General features: G+C 43.9%; 1 protein-coding gene across 3 annotated transcripts in view; it reads left to right on the forward strand.

The window, feature by feature from the left end:
* Nucleotides 1–21,363, forward strand: part of PITRM1 (pitrilysin metallopeptidase 1) — a 34,454-nt gene extending 13,091 nt beyond the window's left edge. For 2 of the 3 annotated variants that reach the window (XM_036342396.1, XM_036342405.1), the window contains exons 10-26: nucleotides 835–948; nucleotides 3,409–3,505; nucleotides 4,034–4,168; nucleotides 5,337–5,475; nucleotides 11,506–11,622; nucleotides 12,991–13,123; nucleotides 14,361–14,481; nucleotides 14,579–14,655; nucleotides 14,895–15,060; nucleotides 15,392–15,492; nucleotides 16,778–16,898; nucleotides 17,839–17,910; nucleotides 18,432–18,544; nucleotides 19,226–19,351; nucleotides 20,256–20,401; nucleotides 20,776–20,878; nucleotides 20,957–21,363. In XM_036342396.1, the coding sequence (XP_036198289.1) occupies nucleotides 835–948; nucleotides 3,409–3,505; nucleotides 4,034–4,168; nucleotides 5,337–5,475; nucleotides 11,506–11,622; nucleotides 12,991–13,123; nucleotides 14,361–14,481; nucleotides 14,579–14,655; nucleotides 14,895–15,060; nucleotides 15,392–15,492; nucleotides 16,778–16,898; nucleotides 17,839–17,910; nucleotides 18,432–18,544; nucleotides 19,226–19,351; nucleotides 20,256–20,401; nucleotides 20,776–20,878; nucleotides 20,957–21,050 (1,975 nt within the window). In that variant the 3' untranslated portion in view covers nucleotides 21,051–21,363. The remainder of the gene's footprint in view (nucleotides 1–834; nucleotides 949–3,408; nucleotides 3,506–4,033; nucleotides 4,169–5,336; nucleotides 5,476–11,505; nucleotides 11,623–12,990; nucleotides 13,124–14,360; nucleotides 14,482–14,578; nucleotides 14,656–14,894; nucleotides 15,061–15,391; nucleotides 15,493–16,777; nucleotides 16,899–17,838; nucleotides 17,911–18,431; nucleotides 18,545–19,225; nucleotides 19,352–20,255; nucleotides 20,402–20,775; nucleotides 20,879–20,956) is intronic. The other variant, XM_036342415.1, reaches the window with a different exon arrangement.
* Nucleotides 21,364–21,662: the final 299 nt, after the last annotated feature.

The raw sequence follows: 21,662 nt of genomic DNA on the forward strand, positions 1-21,662 counted from the left end.
GTGACACATTTTTATTTGTCACAACCGGGGAGGGAGGGTTACTATCATGTGGTGGGTGGGGCCATGGAGGTAGGATGCTTCACATCCCACAGCCACAGGATGGCCCCTCCTGCCCCAGCACAGAACTGTGCACTAGAGTACGGATCCGGTACAAGCTGACACATTGTAGACCAGTGGTTTTATTGCTAGCTTTACCCAGTGGCCTTATTGCTAGCTTTACCCAGTGGCCAGATAAGTTTCTATTGAACGAGTACAAAAACATTTTACATAAATGTTAAAGGCACGCTTTAAAATTAAATACCCATTGCATTTTGAAGTTATTTATTACATGTTCTTACAAGCTAATATCTTTTTAAAGTATGATACTTTGTAAAATACTATGTAATGTGAATCGAGAATTCTCGTGATCCATCCACAATGTGTTAACTTATGTTCCCTACAGGGGGTATCTGGGAAAAAGCAGCTTTTTAAAGATCTCAGAATGGCATACTGGTATCTATTTTAAAAGTCAGGTTGTTAAATATTGTTAGAAATCTTAAGGTTTTGTAAAACTGAGCAGTTCTCTATTTTTAGGTTTATTTTGCCATAACTCTAAAGTTTAAGTTGTAGTGATGTTTAGAAATGTTAAAAAGGTGTGGTGTCACTGTGATCAATTATGTCTGAGAAACAGGTATGTGAGGATACGGCTTTCATTGCTTTGTCCTGGAGGACTTGGGAGTTTAATGTTCTTAGCTCTGTTCTGCAGTATATTTGATCTTGAAATGAAGAAGTGCATGGTGAGTGAGTGATGGAAGCCATACGGACTGTAATGCATGATCACCTTTCCTATTCTAGATACAATGGTTACACACGGGAGGCCTACTTCAGTGTGGGCCTGCAGGGGATCGCCGAGAAGGACATTCAGATGGTCCGAGACATAATCGACAGGACCATTGACGATGTCATCATGTACGTATGACCCTCTGCACCAATTTGCTAGCCTTCTCAGTTCCTAAATACTTTACAGCAAGGTCCAGTCTTCTCCATTATTGGCCATCTCTACAAAACCTCACATTTAGTTGCTTAAATATTATCTCTGCTCTCTTGTTGCAAAAACATTTGTTTTAGTACTTCAGTAATTTTTATCACTAAATAATATTCCATGTGTTACATACCACATTGTTTATCCATTCATCACTTCATAGACATTGGGGTTTCCACTATTTTTGGAGGCTGGATGAATAATGCTGCTATGAACATTTACTAGTATGTATAAGCTTTTGTGTGGAGACATTTTCTCTTTTCTCTTGGCTAGATAACCCAGAGTGGAATTTCTGGGTCAAGTGGTACCTCTATATTTAATTTTTTGCAGAATTTTTAAATCAAATTGTTTTGCAAAGTCACTACACCAAGTTAAACCCCACCCAAAATTTATGAGAGCTCCAAATTGTCTAATGTTTAGGATAATCAAATTCTTACAGATCTTCCCCTAATTTTCTGGTTTATGATTATTATATCCATCCTGGTGGATTTGAAATAGTCTCTTTTTTTTTGGTTAATCCTCAACTGAGGTTATTTTTTTCCATTGATTTTTAGAGAGAGTGGAAGGGACGGGGAGAGACAGAGAGAGAAACATTGATGTGAGAGAGATACATCAGTTGGTTACCTCCCGCATGCACCTGGACCAGGGCCAGGGATCAAGCCTGCAATCGAGGTACGTGCCCTTGGCCAGAATCAAACCCATGACCCTTCAGTCCATAGGCCGGTGCTCTAACTACTGAGCGAAATTGGCTAGGGCTGAAGTAGTCTTGATTTGCACTTCCCTAATGATAAGTGATGTTGAACATTTTTCATTTGCTTACTGGCCACTGTGTATCTTAGGAATAATGTGTATTCAAATTCTTGATCCTTTTTTTAATTGGATTATGTGTTTTTTAATTCTATGATTGTGAAAGTTATTTAAATATTCTGTATTTAAGGCCCTTATCAGATAACCTGGTTTGCAAATATTTTCTCCCATCATATGGCTTTTTGCTTTCTTGGTGGTGACCTTATCACCCAAAGTAAATCTCCTCCCATCACCATGTATTTGACCCCCTTTATCCTTTTCATCCTCTCCCCACCCACCTTCTCCTCTGGTAACCACCACACTGTTATCTGTTTCTATGAGTTTGTTTGTTTCTTTGTTGCTTTTTATTTTATATCCCCCATTTGAGTGAAATCATATGGTTCTTGTCCTTTTCCTTCTGACTTACTATTATTATTTTAAAAATATTTTTATTTCAGAGAGGAAGGGAGAGGGAGAGAGAGATAGAAACACCAGTGATGAGAGAGAATCATTGATCCAGTTGCCTCCTGCACACCTTCTATTGGGGATCGAACCCAGGCATGTGTCCTGACTGGGAATTGAACCATGACCTCCTGGTTCATAGGCTAATGCTCAACCTATGAACATGGGCAGAGCTGTATGTCTTCTTGGGAGAAGTGTCTGATCAGGTCCCTCTGCCCATATTTTAATTGGATTAACTTTTGTGTGTGTGTGTGTGTGTGTGTGTGTGTGTGTGTGTGTGTGTGTAGTTGTATGAATTCTTTTATATATTTTGAGTAGTAGCCCTTTATTGAAGGTATTGTTTTGCAAATATCTTCTCCCATTCAGTTGGTTGTCTTTTGATCTGTTGATGGTTTCTTACAGTACAGAACCTTTTTAGTTTGATACAATCCCATTCATTTATTTTTAGTTTTACTTCCCTTGCCTTGGGGTCAAGTTCATAAAGTCCTCTCTGAGACCAAGGTCTATATGTTTAGTACCTCTGTTTTCTGCTATGTATTTTATTATTTTATTGATTTTTAATTCTCACCTGAGGATATTTTTTCCATTAATTATTAGAGAGAGAGGAAGGGAGAGGGAGAGACAAAGAGAAACACCAATGTGAGAGAGACACCTCGATTGGTTGCCTCCTGCATACCCCTGACCAGGGCTGGGAGCCTACAACCAAGGTACGTGCCCTAGACCAGAATTGAACCTGGGACCCTTCAGTCCACAGGCCAATGCTGTATCCACTGAGCCAAACCGGCTAGGGGTCTGCTATGTATTTTATTGTTTCATGTCTTATATTTAGGTCTTTAACCCATTTCGAGTTAATTTTTGTGTATGGTGTCAGATAGCAGTCTAGTTTTATTCTTTTGCATGTGGCTTTCCAATTTTCCCAGTACAGTTTATCGAAGAGGCTTTTCTTTCTCCATTGTGTATTTTTGGCTCCTTTGTCAAAAATTAATTGCCCATATACATGTGGGTCTATTTCTGGCCTCTCAGTTCTGTTCCATTGGGCTGTATGTCTGTTTTTCTGCCAATACCATGCTGTTTTGATTATTGCAGCTTTGTATTAAGAAATATTTTTTTCAGCATCTCTGTTTTCAATATTTCTTTAGGAAAGGATTTGAAGATGATCGAATTGAAGCTTTACTTCATAAAATTGAAATACAAATGAAGCATCAGTCTGTCAGCTTTGGACTTGCCCTGACCTCTGTGTGTAATTTCTCAGCCATCTCCTGTTTTTCTTTTTTTTTGTTACTTTTGGAATTAGTGGTTCTTAAAAATACTGTATAATTGCAATTCATAGAAACTTTCCCTTGAACCTTGAAAGTTATGCTATTTTGCATCTGATATAACTTTACTTTTAATTTAGTTTGTCTTTTTACTAGGTTGCTCAATTGGCTTTTTTTGTGTGTGTGTATTTTATGTTTATATGTAAAATAGATTTACTCAGACCACTTTAAAGGAATCGCTAAGTATTGATCTGTTGGTAATTATATTTTCTAAAAATAGTTTTAAACCTGTGCTTTTTTAAAAAATTTTTTTAGGGACAAAAAGGTTTAAAATTAATTTTTTCTTCTTTTAATCAAAGAATGACTTAATTTTCATTATAATTAGTCATCTGTGGTATTTTTTAAACATAGAAACAGATTTTAATAAAATGCCCTGCCTTTGATATTTACTGAACTGATGTGGAGTTCGTTGTGTAATGCGCTCTGTGGATTTAAACCTCTGCTCCAGTACATAGCTTCCTGCTGGAACCACGATGGGGACCCTGTGGAGCTCCTGAAGCTGGGAAGTCAGGTGGCTCAGTTCAGGCAGTGCCTTAAGGACAATCCAAAGTTTTTGCAAGAGAAAGTGAAACAATATTTTAAGGTAAGAAAATTAGAGAATTTAAGTTTATTCTTAAATAGAATTTTATAATGAAAGGAACATTGGGAACATAATCTACATTATGTAAATCAGTTTCTGTTAATAAATAGGTGACATGATTTCTTAATTATTAATCAAAATTTTAAATGCTCATATTAACTTAAAAACTCGGTTTTCCAGATTCAGATGTGATTTGACTATGTGTTATGTTTTTATGTATGAGTATTTGAATGTGTATGTATTAACAAAACATATGCACATTTGTTAATAGAACATACAGAATATGAGAACAAGTCACCTACATGTGTGAATATTCTGGTCATTTTTATAAAGGATTCTTTTGATGCTTGCTCCTTATTTCTGTAGATTTCTGGGCATTTCTACTTGTTGTAAATTCCATGGTAGATAGTTGTCAATATGGTAGAACTTCTAGTGAGACCCTGACCATGGTGGGGTCTGTCGTGAAGGCTGACTGCTGTATTAGATGCCATTGTTTTGGTCATGGGGCATGATTTGGTCATTTGACCTTCAGTCTCTCTAAGTTATTATAATTTGTTTTGCATAAAGGTTTTTTTTTAATTCTCCCACTTCTCTGTAGTATTACATACACGTGAGCATTTTGTGTGCTAGTGCTTTCAGTTGTTGAAATAAATAAGGAAACATGTTAAGTCACCTAACATTTTTACATTAAGCTGATGTCTATTTTGTCATAATTTATAATATGTTGAATGAAGATTCAGCCTTTGAGAGATTAATAGTATAATGAGGACTAGATAAAAATTAAATTTTTTCTAATTGTCTTCAATGTAGACTGAAGTTAAAAATTTATATTAGAAAGTGTAAACAGTTTCCTTCTACAACCAAGATATAAAGAAAATATTGAGTATTAATACATTTATGGTTGCAACATCATCACAATCACACTAATAATAGTAGTAACAGCATATATGAATTATGTAATTTCTACAAAGCAAGTACGATTGCAAGAATTTTATCTGGCTCACATACTCTCTCCAAGACAATCTTTGGATGAGTGCTGTCCTCACTATTTGAAATGGAACGTGGGACTTGGGACCAAGAGCACACAGGCAGAGAGGCTGGTACAGCATGTCCGGCTTTAGTAACATCTTGTTTTAATTTGGTTCTTTTGTTGCTGTGGATGTTGTTGCAGAATAATCAGCATAAGTTGACATTATCAATGAAGCCAGATGACAAGTATTCTGAGAAACAAGCACAAATGGAAACAGAAAAACTGCAACAAAAGGTCAGCGCTCTTTCCCTGGAGGACAAGCAGCAGATCTATGACAAAGGTCAGACTCTCAATTTTGTTCCTGGTCATTTCTTAGCCTTTGCCCAACCCTGGTGAACTTCTTACTGAGATATAGTTCCAGGCAAGTCTTATTTCGACCAACAGGTATTTGTTGGGCACCTGCAAGTTCTGCATTGGGTGTTACGGGTTCAGGCCTGATAGGATGGCCGCTGTTCTCAGTAAATTCGCCCCCTGTTGTTGGGCAGGAAAGGCAGGAGTGGTGGAAATGAGGCAGCTTTAGAAGGTGTATTCACTTCACATATTTTATAAGAACTTCTGTTTATCAGGTGCTATAACATGCCCCGTCCTGTGTGTTGTGTTGCAGTGTGTAGTGAACTGCCACCCAGCACTGTGGACGGTGTGAGCTGTGAGATCAGAGGAGGCGGGTCTCGTCTCAGTGATGGGGAAAGGCGTGAGCTGTGGGGAAGGCACACTCGGGTCTGTGTGGTGCAGGTGCCGTGAAGACAAAGTTGTAGAATTTCTTACAGCACCGAACATATACTTACTGGGAATCCCAGTGGTCATACTCTTGTTTACTTAGAAGAAATGAAGTGTGTGTCCACACAAAACTGGAAATAACTCACATTTCCACCAACATACTTTGTCCATAAAATGCAATACTCCTGGGTCATAAAGAGGAACACACTCATTATTGGTGAATCTCAAAAGCCTTTGTTAAGGGAAATTAATTAGCCAAGTACAAAGAATACCTACTGAGTGAGGACATTTAATGAAACTCTAGAAATGGCAAAAGGACAGCGACAGAAGGCAGGTGAGGCCAGACTGGGGGCGGGGAATAGCCTGCAGTGAGCCAAGAGGGCACTTCCTGGGTGCTGGAAATGTTCTGTATCATGATGTGGTGGTTCATTTGTCAAAACTTATTGAATTGTATCTTTTAAATTGTGAATTTCAACATGTGTAAATTATGTATTGATAAAGTCTCATTAAAGTATACACATAGTACACACAGAAATACAACACCCCCATTTTAATCAAGCTAAGTTTGAGACGATTTAATCTAGTAAAGGCAAAATTAGTGTCAACATGCAACCTATTATTCTATCTCTGAATTCTTTAGACATACGGCTATTTTAGATCTTCCCATAAATTTAACATGCTAATTGAATAATAAACACAAACTTTTGTGAGTGCCAGTTGACAAGATCCATCTATCCTTTTTTTGTTTTTATAATTGAGGTCTATTTGATATACTAATCTTGGGTGTACAACAAAATCATTTCCTATATGTATGTATTATGATGGTCACAGTAAATCTAGTTAACATTTGCCACCATACATAGATATAGATTTTTTTTCTTGTGATGAGAACTTTTAAGATTTACTCAGTAACTTTAAAATATGCAATATAGTGTTACTAACTTTAGTCACCCTGTTATACATTATATCTCATGACTTATTTATTTATAACCAGAAGTTTGTACCTTTGACCCCTTTTACTCATTTTCTACCTCCCACCCCTACCTCTGGCAACCACCAATCTGTTTTCTGTATCTATGAGCTTGGTTTTCTTTGTATCTGTATTTTTTATTCCACATATAACTGAGATCATATGGTATTTGTTTTTCTCTAACTTATTCATTTAAAATAATGCCCTTGTTTCATTTGTGTTGTTACAAGTGGAAGGATTTCTTTTTTCTTTGTTTATGGGTGAATGATATCCAATTATGTATATATATCATATTTTCATTAATAATTTTTTAAAATTATTTTTTAAATTTATTTTTCTATTACAGTTAACTCTATTAGTTTCAGGAGTCTAACAGAGTAGTTAGACATTTATATACCTTTCAAAGTGATATATCTAGTATCCACCAGGCACCATACAGTTATAACAGTATTACTAACTGTATTCCCTACACTGTACTTTACATTCTAGTGACCGTTTTTATAACTGGCAATTGGTACTTTTTAATACCTTTTTCTTCCATTGCCCCAATCCCCCTCCCATCTGATGACTATCAAACTTTCTCTGTACCTATGAGTTTGTTTCTATTTTATTTCGCTTTTTTAGATCCACATAAAAGTGAAATATAGTATTTGTCTTTCTCTGACTTATTTCACTTAGCATAATACCCTCTAGGCCCACCCATGCTGTCACAAATGGCACATTTCATTCTTTTACTAGATGCCCGGTGCACAAAATTTGTGCATGGTGGAGGGTGTCCCTCAGCCTGGCTGCACGCACCCTCTTGCAATCTGGGACCCCTTGGGTAGGGTCCCTAGGCCTGGCCGGCGATCAGGGCCTATCGGGGCTTTCCTTCCATTGGCTGCCTGCAGCTGGCCCAAACCCCACTGCTGCCACTTTGGTGCTGCTCCCCCTGTCCCCTGCCACCGGTGTGCCTCCCTCTGTGGGAGATAGGTGTGGGATGTGATCGCGTGGCTGGCCCTGGCCTCCCTCTGCGGGGCAATCGCTGGCTGGCCCCGCACACCCACCATAGCATTGCTGGCCAGTGGCCTGGGCCTCCCTCTGCAGGCCAATTGATCATGGGGCTCCAGAATCGATGGCTCTGCGATTGATGGCTCCGCAGAGAGGGGCCCTGCCCACCTGCTGCAGCACCGCCAGCTGAGCAGCCTGGGCCTCCCTCTGTGGGGCGATTGACCACCCAACAGAGGAAAGACCTGCCCACCCACTGCAGCGCTGCTGGCCAGGTAGTCTGGGCCTCCCTCTTTGGGGCGATCATGGGGCAATGGGGGAGCCCCCCCCCCACCAATTGCATCACACCCGCTTTGGCTGGCCTGGCACCAGTGCATGTCATAGCATGGTTGTCCGGAAGGTCGTCTGGATGGTCGTTCTGCTGTTCAGTCATTCGGTTGATTTGCATATTACACTTTTATTATTATAGATCAGGGGTCCTCAAACTTTTAAACAGGGGGCCAGTTCACTGTCCCTCAGACCGTTGGAGGGCCGGACTATAGTTTAAAAAAAAACTATGAACAAATTCCTATGCACACTGCACATATCTTATTTTGAAGTAACAAAACAAAACGGGAACAAATACAATATTTCTATTTGCATGTGGCACGAGGGCTGTAGTTTGAGGACCCCTGTTATAGATGGCCAAGCAATATTCTGTTGTATATATTTCTCACATTTTTATCCATTTTTCCATGGATAGACACTTAGATTGCTTTCATACTTTGGCTGTTATAAAGAATGCTGCAATGAAAATAAGGATGTATATTTCTTTTAGAATTAGTGTTTTTATTTTCTTCAAATGAATACCCAGAAGTGAATTGCTGGCTCATACAATAGTTCTGTTTTTAATTTTTGAGGAACCTCTATACTATTTTCTATTGCGGCTGTACCAATTTACAATCCCACCAATGGGGCACGAGATATCCTCACCAGCACTGATTATTTTCTAGGTTTTTTTAAATAGTAGTTATCCTAATGGATATAATATGGCGTCTCACTGTGGTTTTTATTTGAAATTCCCTGATGATTAGTGATGTTGAGCATCTTTTCATATCTGTTGGCCATCTCATCTGTTCATGCTCTTTTGAAAAATGTCTATTCAAGTCCTCTGCCCATCTTTTGCTATTGAATTTTATGAATTCTTTATATTTTGGATGTAAAACTTTTAACAGATATATGATTTACAAATATTTTCTCCCATTCCATATGTTGCTTTTTCATTTAGTTGATGGTTTATTTTGCTGCGCAAAACGTTTTTAGTTTGATTGAGTTCCCAACCATTTTCCATTGTACTGTTGGTGGGTTTTTTGTTTGTTTTTGCTGTAAATAAGATTATATAAATTTCAGATATGCACCATTATAATTTGACATCTATGTACTCTATGTATTTGTGCTCATCACCAAATGTCTAGTTTCCATTCATTACAGTGTATTTGACCCCTTACCCACTTCGTCTTCTCACACTCCTTTCCTTGGTAACCACTGTTGTATTGTCTGTCTATGAGTGTTTCTTTGTTTGTTTTTTGTGTGAGTTAGTTTGTTGCTTTCTTGTTTTATATTCCACATATGAGTGAAATCATATGGTTTTTGTTTTTCTCTGACTTATTTCTCTTAGCATAATGCTCTCCAATACATCCATGCTGTCACAAATGGCAATTAAATCGGTGAAACCACAATGGAAACAGTATGGAGGTTCCTTAAAAGATTAAGAATAGATCTGTCATGTGGTCCAGCAGTCGTTTTCTGGGTATTTACCCAAAGAAAATGAAAACACTAATTTGTAAAGACATATGCACCCCTATATTGAAAGCATTATTTACAATAGCCAAGATATAGAAACAAACATCTTCCATTTTTACTTAAGGCCATTTGTACAGAAGGTAATGCATGCCTAAGCAACAGAACATATGCTCCCTGAGTGATCAGATTCCTGGCCTGGCCATGGAGGTGTGTGCTGTTTTAAGGAAATAGTTACTCTAGTGCACACCTGTGTGTGAACGAATGGGGGCCCGTATTACAAAAGTGTGCTTTTATTTTACAGATCACTGCAGCATTCATTAAGTAGGACACAGTGCTAGTGCATTTAGTGGTTATTTCATCTCAGTTAGTCTTACATGTGTAATTCAGCGTGAGAAAGCAAAGTCCAGCCTAAAGATAAGCATCAAGGGAAAATGGGAATGGGAAATTATCTGATTTAAAACTCTAAATAACCTTCCAGTGTAGGGGTCTATAATGTAACATATTAAGTACTGTGAAGGGCTGTAGTCCCTGCCATTGGGAGGGAGTTCACCTGGGAGCAGACGAGACGATGCCAACAGTTTCTGTGCATTCAGAAAGGAGCAGTGGGTGTTTCAGAGGACAAGGGAGATGGGCCTTTGAACTGTTTCCAGGACTGACAGGCAAAGAGGCAAAAGACCTCCAGGCCAAATGCACAGAAATAGAGAATGTCTGAGGGTCAAGGGGTTGGGTGACTTGGTTGATTGGGGTGGGGGTGACAAAGCAGGTGAGGAGGGCCTTGGATATCCAAGAGGTTTGAGTGTAAGGTGCATGGAGCCACATCCCCCTGGTGCTGTGGGATGAGCTGGGGACGGGCCTCCGAGGGGAGGTGGGTCAGCCTGTGCTTGGACCTGGGGCCCAACCCCAGCAGAGCCTCTAACAAGCTGTCCAGAAACCCACCTCTGTCTCAGGGGACAGTTTTGTGGTCAGTGGCTCTCTGGGAACTTCAGGGAGGTGGACCTGGAGGTCAGGGCAGCTCGGCGACAACAGGGGATCGGTTATCCTGTGACATGATGCAGTGGGTGTTTGACAGATTGTGCGGGCTGGTCACACGTGCACTACTCCGCTCTGTCCTTGGTCATGCGCGGAGCCATTTGGTTCCCTCCCGACAGTCAGTGGTCTGTGCAGACTCTGGGGAAGGGGAGCCTCTCCCCTCCAATCAGACCAGTGGCAGGCAGGCCTAGAACATGTGTTTTGAGCATGTTTATAGTTGGGAAAGTGTATGCGATGGGACAATAGTTTGAAAGCTCTAAAAATGAGTTCAGTCCCTCTATCTAGCATAAAACCTGGGAGTCAGGGACCTGTCTGAGCAAAGTCCCACCCCTACCAGCACAACGGTTCCTTTAGAGCAGCGATTTTCAACCCGTGTGCCACAAGAATTTTTAGCACACACTTGGAATACCTGGCTGTTTAGTCAGGGGCACTGACCTCTTTTCCCTTAGGTTGTCAAATAAAAAAGTGACAACCAACACAATAGCTGTTTGGTGTGAATCAATTGAAATTATACCTTTTTTTTTTTTTTATCAGATGAACAAAAAATTTTGCATGCTGCAGAGTTTCAGTAATTAGTTTATGTGTGCCGTGAGATGAACAAGGTTGAAATCGCTGCTCTAGGTCATTGAGAGTGAGGATTAGGGAAGAGCCACCTGCAGTGCTTATGCTCCTGTGTCTGCTTCACTTTGGCCTGGCAGTGCTCACACCCCAGCACTCGGCAAGGGTGGGTGCGAATTAGTGACAGAAGAGATGAATTACAAAAGATCTTTCGGTTATTATCTTCCTAAATGTTCATACATTTCCACCCCCCTTCTTCCTCCCTAGGTTTAGAATTACAGACTCAGCAAAGCAAAGCTCAGGATGCCTCGTGTCTGCCAGCGCTGAAGGTGTCAGACATTGAGCCCAGAATCCCGTTCACTGAGCTGGCGGTGGCCCTGGCAGGTCAGTGAGCTCCGGCCGGCATGGTGCGCGGGCCATGTGAACCATGGGAGCACCCCTATGACTCTGTAGTCCTGCTCTTGATGCTTCCCTGGGTGCTGTTACCGCTCAGTGGCGACAGACTTCTCTACCCAGGAGGAGCCTATCCTTGCCTCCCAGTGTGGGTGGTGGGCTCTGTTCCTAGCCTCTGGAGTCAGGAGAGTGTGAGTGATGCTGTGCAGCATTAGATGCAGGTCTTAAAGGGCTCAGGCAGCCTTTGAGTCCCCACCATGACGCTCTCCAGCTCAGCCGGCAATCTAGGCCAGGGGACAGCCTAGTGTGGAGGGACGGGAAGCGCCGCACAGCGCCTTGTGTCAAGGTGTGGGGAGCCAACAGGAGTTGCAGGCCCCTGGCATCTCGAGTTTCATCCTGGAGTTTCCTCCCTGGTCTGTCAGCAGCTTCTGGTTGGAAGCACAGAGGCCTCTCTGGCACAACGTTCCCTGTCGGAGTAGATATTCAGCTTCATATGGCAAGACGTGACTTCATTGCTCTGTCCTGAGGGAATTCTGACGACAGCCTTGCACTTTGACTTGTCTCCGCCAGTGTAGGAGTGTAGAGCGTGTTTGAGCATCACGTTGACTTCCGTGAAGCGTCTGTCACTGGCCCTCTGTCTGTAACGGGGCCTGTCCTGTTGACCACGTCTGAGTTTTTGTGTGCATGTGTGTGCACATGCAAAGGAGATCCTGTCTTCCGGAAAGCGGGTTAACATCCCACTGATCTAATCCCCCACAGTTTGTGTTTATCACTGAAAGTCATTAAGGGATTGTTATCAGAATTGGTGGGGACAGGTCAGTCACCAGTGAGTACCTTAGTTCCTCTGCTGGTTTAGGGCACTGTGCTAGGGATGTGGAAAGAGAACACAGAACGTCCCCCTGGGGAACTTGGGACCGGGGGTGCCTGGGGCTTCATAGTGGGGCCATCAGGTCCTGGGGAGGGACTTGTTAGGATGAGAGGCATCTGGGCTGGGTGAAGAGTGGGGTCTGTGTTGCAGGAATGACAATCCACTCTGAGTAAGGAGGTGAGGCGCACAGAGGCCAGCAGGGTCCAGCTTGAATGCCAGGGCATTTGTTGACCCGAAGCACACTGCTTCTCTCTACTGATTCTTCAAAAAGCAAGGAGCACTTTAGTGTTAAAGACAGTTTAAATTTTACCATATAAAAGTACAATAGGGACATTTGTCTAAATTATAGCAAATGAGTAGTATTTCTTTGCTGATATAAATTTTAAACCTCCACCCTTGAAAAGCACTACCATTTTAAAAATATTAAACAATGACTGTATGATTACAAGTGTAATGGTAAAACTTTGGAAGTTAATCACCTCTTTCTCCAGCTGGAGACGTCCCTGTGCAATACTGCGCCCAGCCCACCAATGGCGTGGTCTACTTCCGGGCCTTCTGCAGCCTCAACACCTTGCCCGAGGAGCTCCGGCCCTACGTGCCGCTCTTCTGCAGCGTCCTCACTAAGTAAGACACGTTTGCACACTCAGCACGCATTTGTATATTTCATTGGTGGATATTCTCTATGTTCGTTTTGTTTTAATGCATTCATAATCTACTTTTTAGTGAATCATTTGTTTTTCATAATCCATAGCATTGTTACAGGGTATAAAGGGTTCAATATTTGTTGAGATTTTTCTTATGAAAATCATATTTCCTTACTAAAATATAGCACACTAAATATTTATAAGCCTTGGTTATAAGTCAAATTTTCAAAATATCTACCTCAGCAACTAAGCTCTTTAAGATTGTGAAAAGAATGATGGTTTTGCGTCAGAAAATGTAAACAATTAAGTCTGACATGTGGGCCTGGGATGTCCTTGAGCCGCCATGCCGTATGCCCTTGTCTGTGCTGGTTTTGTGGTCCTGTCATCCTCGGTGAGCAGATGCCTGAGCAGATTTGAGAGCACAGGCAGGCACAGCACTGCTGCATGTCTGTCCTGTGTCCCTGTTCCTCTGCTGGCACTCGGAGGCTGAGATGGGGGTGGGCTGAGCGGGAGGTGATGGGAGCTGTCAGCTGGGTTCCCTTCCTATAATCCAGGTACATAGAGGCTTCGAAGGGAAATCACCGCAGTAAATGGCTGGGCCCTGTGTCCTATATGCACAGGAGCTAAATGCACTGGGAGCGCCCACCTGCAGAGTGACTGCACAGTTCCCTGCCCTTGTAAAAAATATGGTTCCGTCTCTTTGTCCTTTTATGGCTGTGATCATTTTAGAAAAACCTCACAGTGTCTCTTGGCTTAAATTACTTCTCTCAGTAGGAACAGCAGTTAGAATGTTTCTACCACAAGCAACATCAGGGTAGTGATGACTTCAGCTTTTCTTAAAAATGCAAAAAGGCTTAGTTTTTGAATTTCACCCCCAACACTACCAAATATTTGAACAGATAGTCTGTCGGATGTTTTGGAAGAACAGAGTAGGGAAGACACAGTGAACATTTGAAAGCCTAGCACTGGGAGCGCAGCTCAGCATTTTACGTTAGTGCTGGATAGCAGGTGTCTGGTGGACTGGACAGTGCTGAGTGACCCCTGAACGGGAGACCTGGTTCCTCCTGGGGAGAGGGCCCGTGACGACTCAGCCTGCATGTACATTTGAGGTGTAAGAAGTTTGTACAGGCGTGGTTCTTGGATTGAGCCGAGCTTGTAATTCAAGGTGATGGGGCCGAGATCACATTGGTGATTAGGGAACTCCCTGCTGTTCACAGGCTGGGCTGTGGAGTCCTCGACTACAGGGAGCAGGCTCAGCAGATAGAGCTGAAGACGGGTGGGATGACAGCGTCTCCCCACGTGCTCCCTGACGACTCCCACCTGGACACCTACGAGCAGGTACCATTTGTTTCTCCATCACAGGGTGTTCAAAGGTTGGTTTCTCTGGTGTCTATATTTTTTTCTTTTAAATAATTTCTTTTCTTTCCTGGTTTAGGGTGTATTTTTTTCATCTTTCTGCCTCGAGAGAAACCTACCAGACATGATGCACCTGTGGAGTGAAATATTTAACAGGTAACTTGATTTGCAGATATGTTAATGCTGTGGCCGTATCACAGGGCTGGTCTGAAGTGTGCTAAAGGGAGGTTTTACTCTCTGGTGGCTTGATTTCAGAGCCTAATTCCACTTGTAATTCCTATGGACTGTAAAATTTCTCAGGATGTGTACATTGTCTGAAAACTTACACATTCTCCATGCTATTGAATGGGAACTGCGGGGGCTCCAGAAACTTAGCAAACTCTTCCTGTCCATAGCCCATGCTTTGAGGAAGAAGAACACTTCAAAGTGTTGGTTAAGATGACTGCTCAAGAGCTGTCCAACGGAGTTCCAGACTCAGGCCACCTCTATGCATCCATCAGAGCCAGCAGGACCCTGACGCCCGCGGGGGACCTGCAGGAGACCTTCAATGGGATGGACCAGGTGATATGCAGAGGGGACCATTGGGTATTCCGGGTTAGCCAGGTCTTGCAGAGTTAACAAAATTACCTAGTACTAAATTATTTATATCTCAGAAAAGCTAACTCTCTAACTGACCAAATTTCATGAGGAATTACCCTCCTCTCTCTTCCCCCCATTCCCACCCCTCCCCAAGGCAGGCAGGTGCATCTGGCACAGTCACAGCATCATGGTTCCCCTATCGGGCATCTGTCTGGTTTCCAGACTAGGGAGGAGTGTCTGGTCCCTGCTCTGCCCCAGTAGCTCCCTGCTCTGCTCAGGGTGTCTGCTCTATGTGCTGATTCCTTTGGCTTAGGTGAGGTTGATGAAGAGAATCGCAGAAATGACAGACATCAGCCCCATCCTGAGAAAGCTCCCGCGCATCAAGAAGCATTTATTAAACTGCAACAATATGAGGTAGGGGTTTGTGGTTCTGAGCAAAGATAGTAATGAGGCATCCAGTTTCATTGAGTGTAGCGTGGAGATGCTCTTCAAGTGAAGGTGTAGGTTACAGAATTGGTTCTAGACTTCAGTGTTCTAATTAAGAAATTTCATATGGGAAGAACTGTGAGGTGGATTTACTGCAAATATTTAGTCGTATTGCTCTTAAAAGTAAACAGCACGTGTTCTGTAAATGAGCTGTCCGTGAGACCCAGTGCAGTTAGCTTGCTCAAGACCAGAGTAAAAATGCAAAGTCCTTGTGAGATTAATTATGACACGATAGTTTAGGAAAACACCTGGGAGCAGAGCCGTCCACATACAGGTGGCCTGAAGCCCACAGGTTTGTGAGCCTGAGCAGAATGTCAAAATGATTGACATGTTGTGTTATCAGTGCCACGGATTTAGGTTAGATTGTAGCTCTACATGGAGAGTTCCAGGACCTTCCCCTTCAGTTTCTTGGACTCACCAGCAGGTTTCCCCAGACCATCTGGGTGGCAGGAGGGGAGCCTAAGCTTGGTGAGGGGCTTTGCCCTGGGCAGAACTGACTGCCAGTTTCGGGCCAGCACGGACACTTGTACTCATAATGCCTTAGGCAGCTTAACCACTTGGACCTTCTGTTTCCTCCTCCATAAAACAATACTTTGAAGATTTATGGCAAAAAAGAAAAGAATGCATTGCAGTCAGTATAGTGCCTGGAATATAGTTAACTACTATAATGGTGTGTAATTTAACTGAAATAAATTTAGGATTCAGAGCCAAAAGAAGAAAAATAGATTGTCAATTTACTATATAGTTCCAATAACTCATAGTATTATCTGTGATTCTGTAGAATTTGGAAGGGTTACATAAAAATACATTTTTGAGAGAATAGGTGGCAACTTGCAATTTCCTACTTTAATGTCCAGTTTACACCTGCCAACTGTTGACTTCCCTTCTAGACAGGAATTGCAGTTTCCAGTCTATGACAGTGAAGTGTGAAGGTGTTGGCAGCTTCAGGGAAACAATATTTAGAGTCAGAAACGCTGTCTTTCATCTTGACAACTGTACTAGCTGTGAGCTATTGAAAGATAAGACAGGCTTTCTGATTACTTGAAAGCATTGTGGTGAAGTATCAAACTGTGATATTTCCATATTTGGCTACTGTTTCTTTTTAATATTTTTGAGCATTATTTTATACAAAAACAATATACTATCTCCTTTTTATTGTTATTTATACTAGATGTAGTAAGGGTTTCCTGTTCATACGTGATTTTTTAAACAGATGTGCAGTGAATGCGACCCCGCAGCAGCTGTCTCAGACGGAACAGGCAGTGGGAGACTTCCTAAGAAGCGTGGGGCGAAGCAAGAAGGAGCGGAAGCCGGTGCGCCCGCATGTGGTGGAGGTGAGAGCCCCCTCAGGGAAGGCGCGTGCCAGACTGTCCTGTGTGCGGGCGCTGGCGTCTGCATTGCTGATGAGACTAGGTTGGGTGCGGCCCAGGGCTGACCCAGTTAGAAGTGAGTTCAAACCCTCTAATTTGGCCTTGGACCCTGTGCTCCTGTTGTCCCTGGAGCGCTTGGGCACACTCTCCTGATGAGGCAGGACACTGGGGTCTGAGATATGCTCTTGGAAGAACAGCCAAAAATGGTGCCCTGAGGAGGCCGGTCTGGCTGCAGCTAGAGGCTTTCCCCCGACTCAGCAATGCATGGTAGGCTGTCGGTCAGTGGTTCTCAACCTTCTGGCCCTTTAAATACAGTTCCTCATGTTGTGACCCAACCATAAAATTATTTTCATTGCTACTTCATAACTGTAATGTTGCTACTGTTATGAATCGTAATGTAAATATCTGATATGCAGGATGGTCTTAGGCGACCCCTATGAAAGGATAGTTCGATAGCCAAAGGGGTCGTGACCCACAGGTTAAGAACCGCTGCAGGTAATCACATCTAGTAAGCGCTAGGCATGTGATTAACTTCCAGAGTGGCTCTAATCTCGCTCACCAGGGTCAGCAGAGAAGCCTCACTCCTCACGTACAAGGCTGACAATATGCACATTCTACAGAGGATGAACTTTTGCTTTCCCCTTGGTTATGTCCATGCATCCCTCATCCCCGAATGGACCTGCCCCCCTACCTCCTAAGAGTCCCAGCTGAAGGGGTGTGGTGCCTCGGCTCCCAGACCATCTGAAAACCCATAGACATCTATGTAGTTAAAACGTTGTTTAAAACACCAAAGCAAATGTGCCCTAACACTTGTTATTAGCTCTATGAGTTTTCTGGAATGTATCATCTTAGCTATTTGAAGTGAGTTTAGGATTTTTCTCATTCCTCTTGGAAACACTTTCAGAAAGCTGTGCCTAACGGATGTGGAGGAAGCGCACACGTTAGTGGATGCCAAATCGTCAGAAAGCTGATCACAGTAAGTGAACACAGCCCTGTCATTTCAGAACCAGCCGGCCCAGTTCGACTCTGGATAGGCTGACGGCCCATTCCAGGTTGCCAGTCAGTCCCTCACTGCTGGCACGCACGACCAGGGAGTCCTGTCTCTCGTCCTGGTGCCCATGAAGACCTCTGTGCCTCCACGTGGTCTCATCACCCTGCCTCCATTTTAACTTGACTGCCGAGTCAGTGTTAATTCACCAACTGGGCATTGGGTTTGGCTCATCACAGAAAGGGCAACTGACTGTGTTCCTGGAGAGAAATGGAAAGGAAAGGAAAGCTCGCACAGTCAGTGACCGACAGAAATGACGTAGAACGAGCTGTTTCATTGTGGTTGTGTGGCGTGTTGTGATCGTCAGTGCCTTGCTCTCAGATGAGACCGTGGCTGGTGATGCCCACAGGAACTAGGACATTCAGAAGTCCAGGTGGCACCTGTACGGGAAGCACCCGTGGGCCACTCCCCATGACGCGGCCTGACCGGGCCTTCCCTTCCCTCCGCAGGAGCCCACTTTCACGCCCTGCCAGATGAAGACACACTTCCTGCTTCCGTTCCCCGTGAACTACGTCGGTGAATGTGTCAGAACTGCCCCCTACACGCACCCTGACCATGCCAGGTACAAACGAGGAGGGCAAGGAAACCGCGACTCCAAGGCGGGTGGGTGGCCACAGAGAGGAGAATCAAGTTTCTAAAGAAAAACACATGGAGGGTAAACCCCTGTGGGCAGAGTGGAGCCCGCCCGTGAGGGCGGCACAGCGACCCTGCCCCGTCTTTAGGAACACGCTTCTCCCTCCAGCTTCTCACCAGGCTGTGTCCCCTGCTGGGCCGAGTGCTCACACAGAGCAGGGCCACCTGGACTCATGCGGATGGCAGTCACGGTGTGGCCCTGCTCACTGTGCCCTGGGAAGGTGCTTTCCAGACCATCCTTTTCTTTCCAGGGCATCAGCTGTTAGCATTGATAATGGAAGTTAGTGGGAACATAGAAAACGCACACTCCAACCAAGGGAAACCCTAGGGAAGATGCCTGTGGAAAGTTAGTCAAGAGCCTTCCATGTGCACATGCACACACTCACACTGATGTGGGGGTCCGAGTTGTGGCTGCGGCTTTAACATGCTCCCTGTTGGTGGGAAGCGGTTAAGAGGGAGCTAGAAGTGTGTGGGAAGGTGTGTCCACTCCCACCCGTCATTTAAGCCACTACTTTATTTTTGTCTTCACCTAATTATACACTTGACATTTTTAAAAATTATTTCCTTGCCAGCCATGTTTTTAATTTGCATTCTTAATCATTTATTTCAGTCTGAAGATCCTGGCACGTTTGATGACTGCAAAATTCTTGCACACAGAAATTCGAGAAAAAGGTGGTGCCTACGGTGGAGGCGCTAAACTCAGTCATAATGGAATATTCACCTTTTATTCATATAGGTGAGCTTTTCTCTGACCATCTCATACATGTGGACACAATGTCATGTCACTGACAGTCACTGGCTCAAAATCATCAATATCATACCTGACATTGGGGTGAGCGTGAGAAACAATTGTTCCCACTTTCCCCACCTCTTCGGCACTTAACCACCCCCAGCACTGTCCTTTCGGTTTCAGGGAAGCAGGAGGGAACAGGAAACTTTGTGCCTTAAGTGAATCCTGGCACTTTGGCGACAAGCATATTTCAGTAGAAGGTGACCTGAGCAGCGTTCTGGCTGATGGACTTGCAGAGGCTGGGCTCCCGGCTCCCCTGACTGCTTTTGCCCATTTAACTTTCTCTGCCTGAAGACTCTAGGGGAAGGACTCTGTGTGCCTCTGAGGCACTACTCTTTACCCCCGACTGCTGCAACTTCTGAACATTTCCTAGTGGCCGGGCCGGGAGCTGCAGCACAGAAACCACCACCTAAGGCCCCGTCTCCTGGCCCCTGTAGTCCGTAGTTTTGGGCAAAGGCCTCTGCAGCCCTTCCCACTGAGACGGTGCCGGGGCTCCAGGATCGGCCCAGATTGGGTGATTATTCAACTATTCTGAGTGCGTCCTTTGGAAAGGAGCGTTTTCATTTAACCTTTCTTAGCGTTTCTCCATGAGTCTTTCATTCAGTCCGACGTTTCCTCCCAAGGAAGTCGCAGTGGGTGCACCTGGTGTGAGGCTGGGTGAACAGACCCCATCTTCAAGGGCAGGGAGAGGGTCAGATGGCCTGTGGCCAGGTTTAAATTTCCAGAGTGTTGATTTTGGGACTAAGCATAAAGTTAATAGCTGTAAAGTGTTGAAGCTGTGAAGTCAGCATGTGATTATTGCTTATTTTTTTGTGGTAAATGTGAGTAACTAACTCTTCGGCTCTCCCAGGGATCCACGTTCCACAGAAACACTCCAGTCTTTTGCGAAGGCTGTGGACTGGGCCAAGTCTGGGAAGTTCTCACAGCAGGACATTGACGAGGCCAAGCTCTCCGTGTTCTCTGCTGTGGACGCTCCTGTGGCTCCTTCGGACAAAGGTACGTGGAATAGAAAACATAAGCACCTGGATGGATGGTGCGGCCAGACAACTCCAGGCTGAGTTCCCGAGATGTGTACCCATCTCACCTCACCCCCTGCCGCCGCCTCCTTTGTGACACGCCAGTTTCCACCTTGAGAATGAGCATCTCGGTTGGCTGCTTGAAAGGGGTCACATTTCACCACCTCAGAGCTTCAGTGACTGCCAGTGCCCTGGGCAGGGGCAGAGACCATCCTGACTCGGCCCTCACTCATCTCCATCCTCTTCCCCAAAGGGGCCTGGGTCAGGGTCAGCCACCTAGGAGCAGGGTCTGTGGAACGGTCAGCCGCCGCATGCTGTCCCTGCCAGCTTCCCCAGTCACCTGTGTTCCTTCAGGGCTGGACCACTTCCTATACGGCCTCTCAGATGAGCTGAAGCAAGCGCACAGGGAACAGCTCTTTGCCGTCCACCGTGAAGGTCTCATTGATGTGAGCAACAAGTGAGTACGGTCACGTGGCCTGAAGTGTGAACCTGTGGGCGGCTGATGTGGAAACAGTCCTGACCCCCATCTTTTCAGGTACCTCGGTGTCGGGAGGAGCACCCACGGGCTGGCTCTGCTGGGACCAGAGAACACGAAGATCGCCAAGGACCCTTCCTGGATCATCAGATGACAAGGAGCTGTGGCTGTGCTCGGGACGTGGCTAACGTGGCTCACAGGCCCCAGAGAAGCAAGCAGAGCCAAGTTTAATTTGGAAGGTTTTTCCCAAATATCTTCCTCATTTATTAATCTTAAAATGTTGCCAAAGGTATGTATGTACTTGCCTGTCAGGTCATCCCCAAACTCTTCTGTCTTAAAGAAGTGGGTGATCATGAAGAAATGGAAATAATCATGTATTAAATGCCAGAGATGAACAACTGTTGTAAGACTTTGATAATGATAGAACATTTATTTAAATACTTAAAATAAAAGGCAACTCTGACCTACCTGTGCTTTAGTCATTTTAAATGACATTTTGCTAAGTAGTTCTTAGGACCTCTAATAAAAAAATGAGTGAAATGAATAAGTGAACAAAGGTATGCCAACATCGTTTATAAAAAAGTGTGGTCACACCAAGGACCTGGGGGAAATTCTGGACAGACACACCCTCAGCAAGGCAGCCTGATGGGATCCCTTTCGAGAACTGGTGTGTTTGGTGTTAATAAGCATTAACTTGTTCCCATTTTGTCTTTGCTGAAGGGCTCTGTCTCATCTGTTGCTCACTTTACTTTTTTCAGACAGAAAG

The sequence above is a fragment of the Myotis myotis genome, unplaced genomic scaffold (assembly GCF_014108235.1).
Source record: "Myotis myotis isolate mMyoMyo1 unplaced genomic scaffold, mMyoMyo1.p scaffold_m19_p_1, whole genome shotgun sequence".
NCBI classification, from domain to species: domain Eukaryota; kingdom Metazoa; phylum Chordata; class Mammalia; order Chiroptera; family Vespertilionidae; genus Myotis; species Myotis myotis.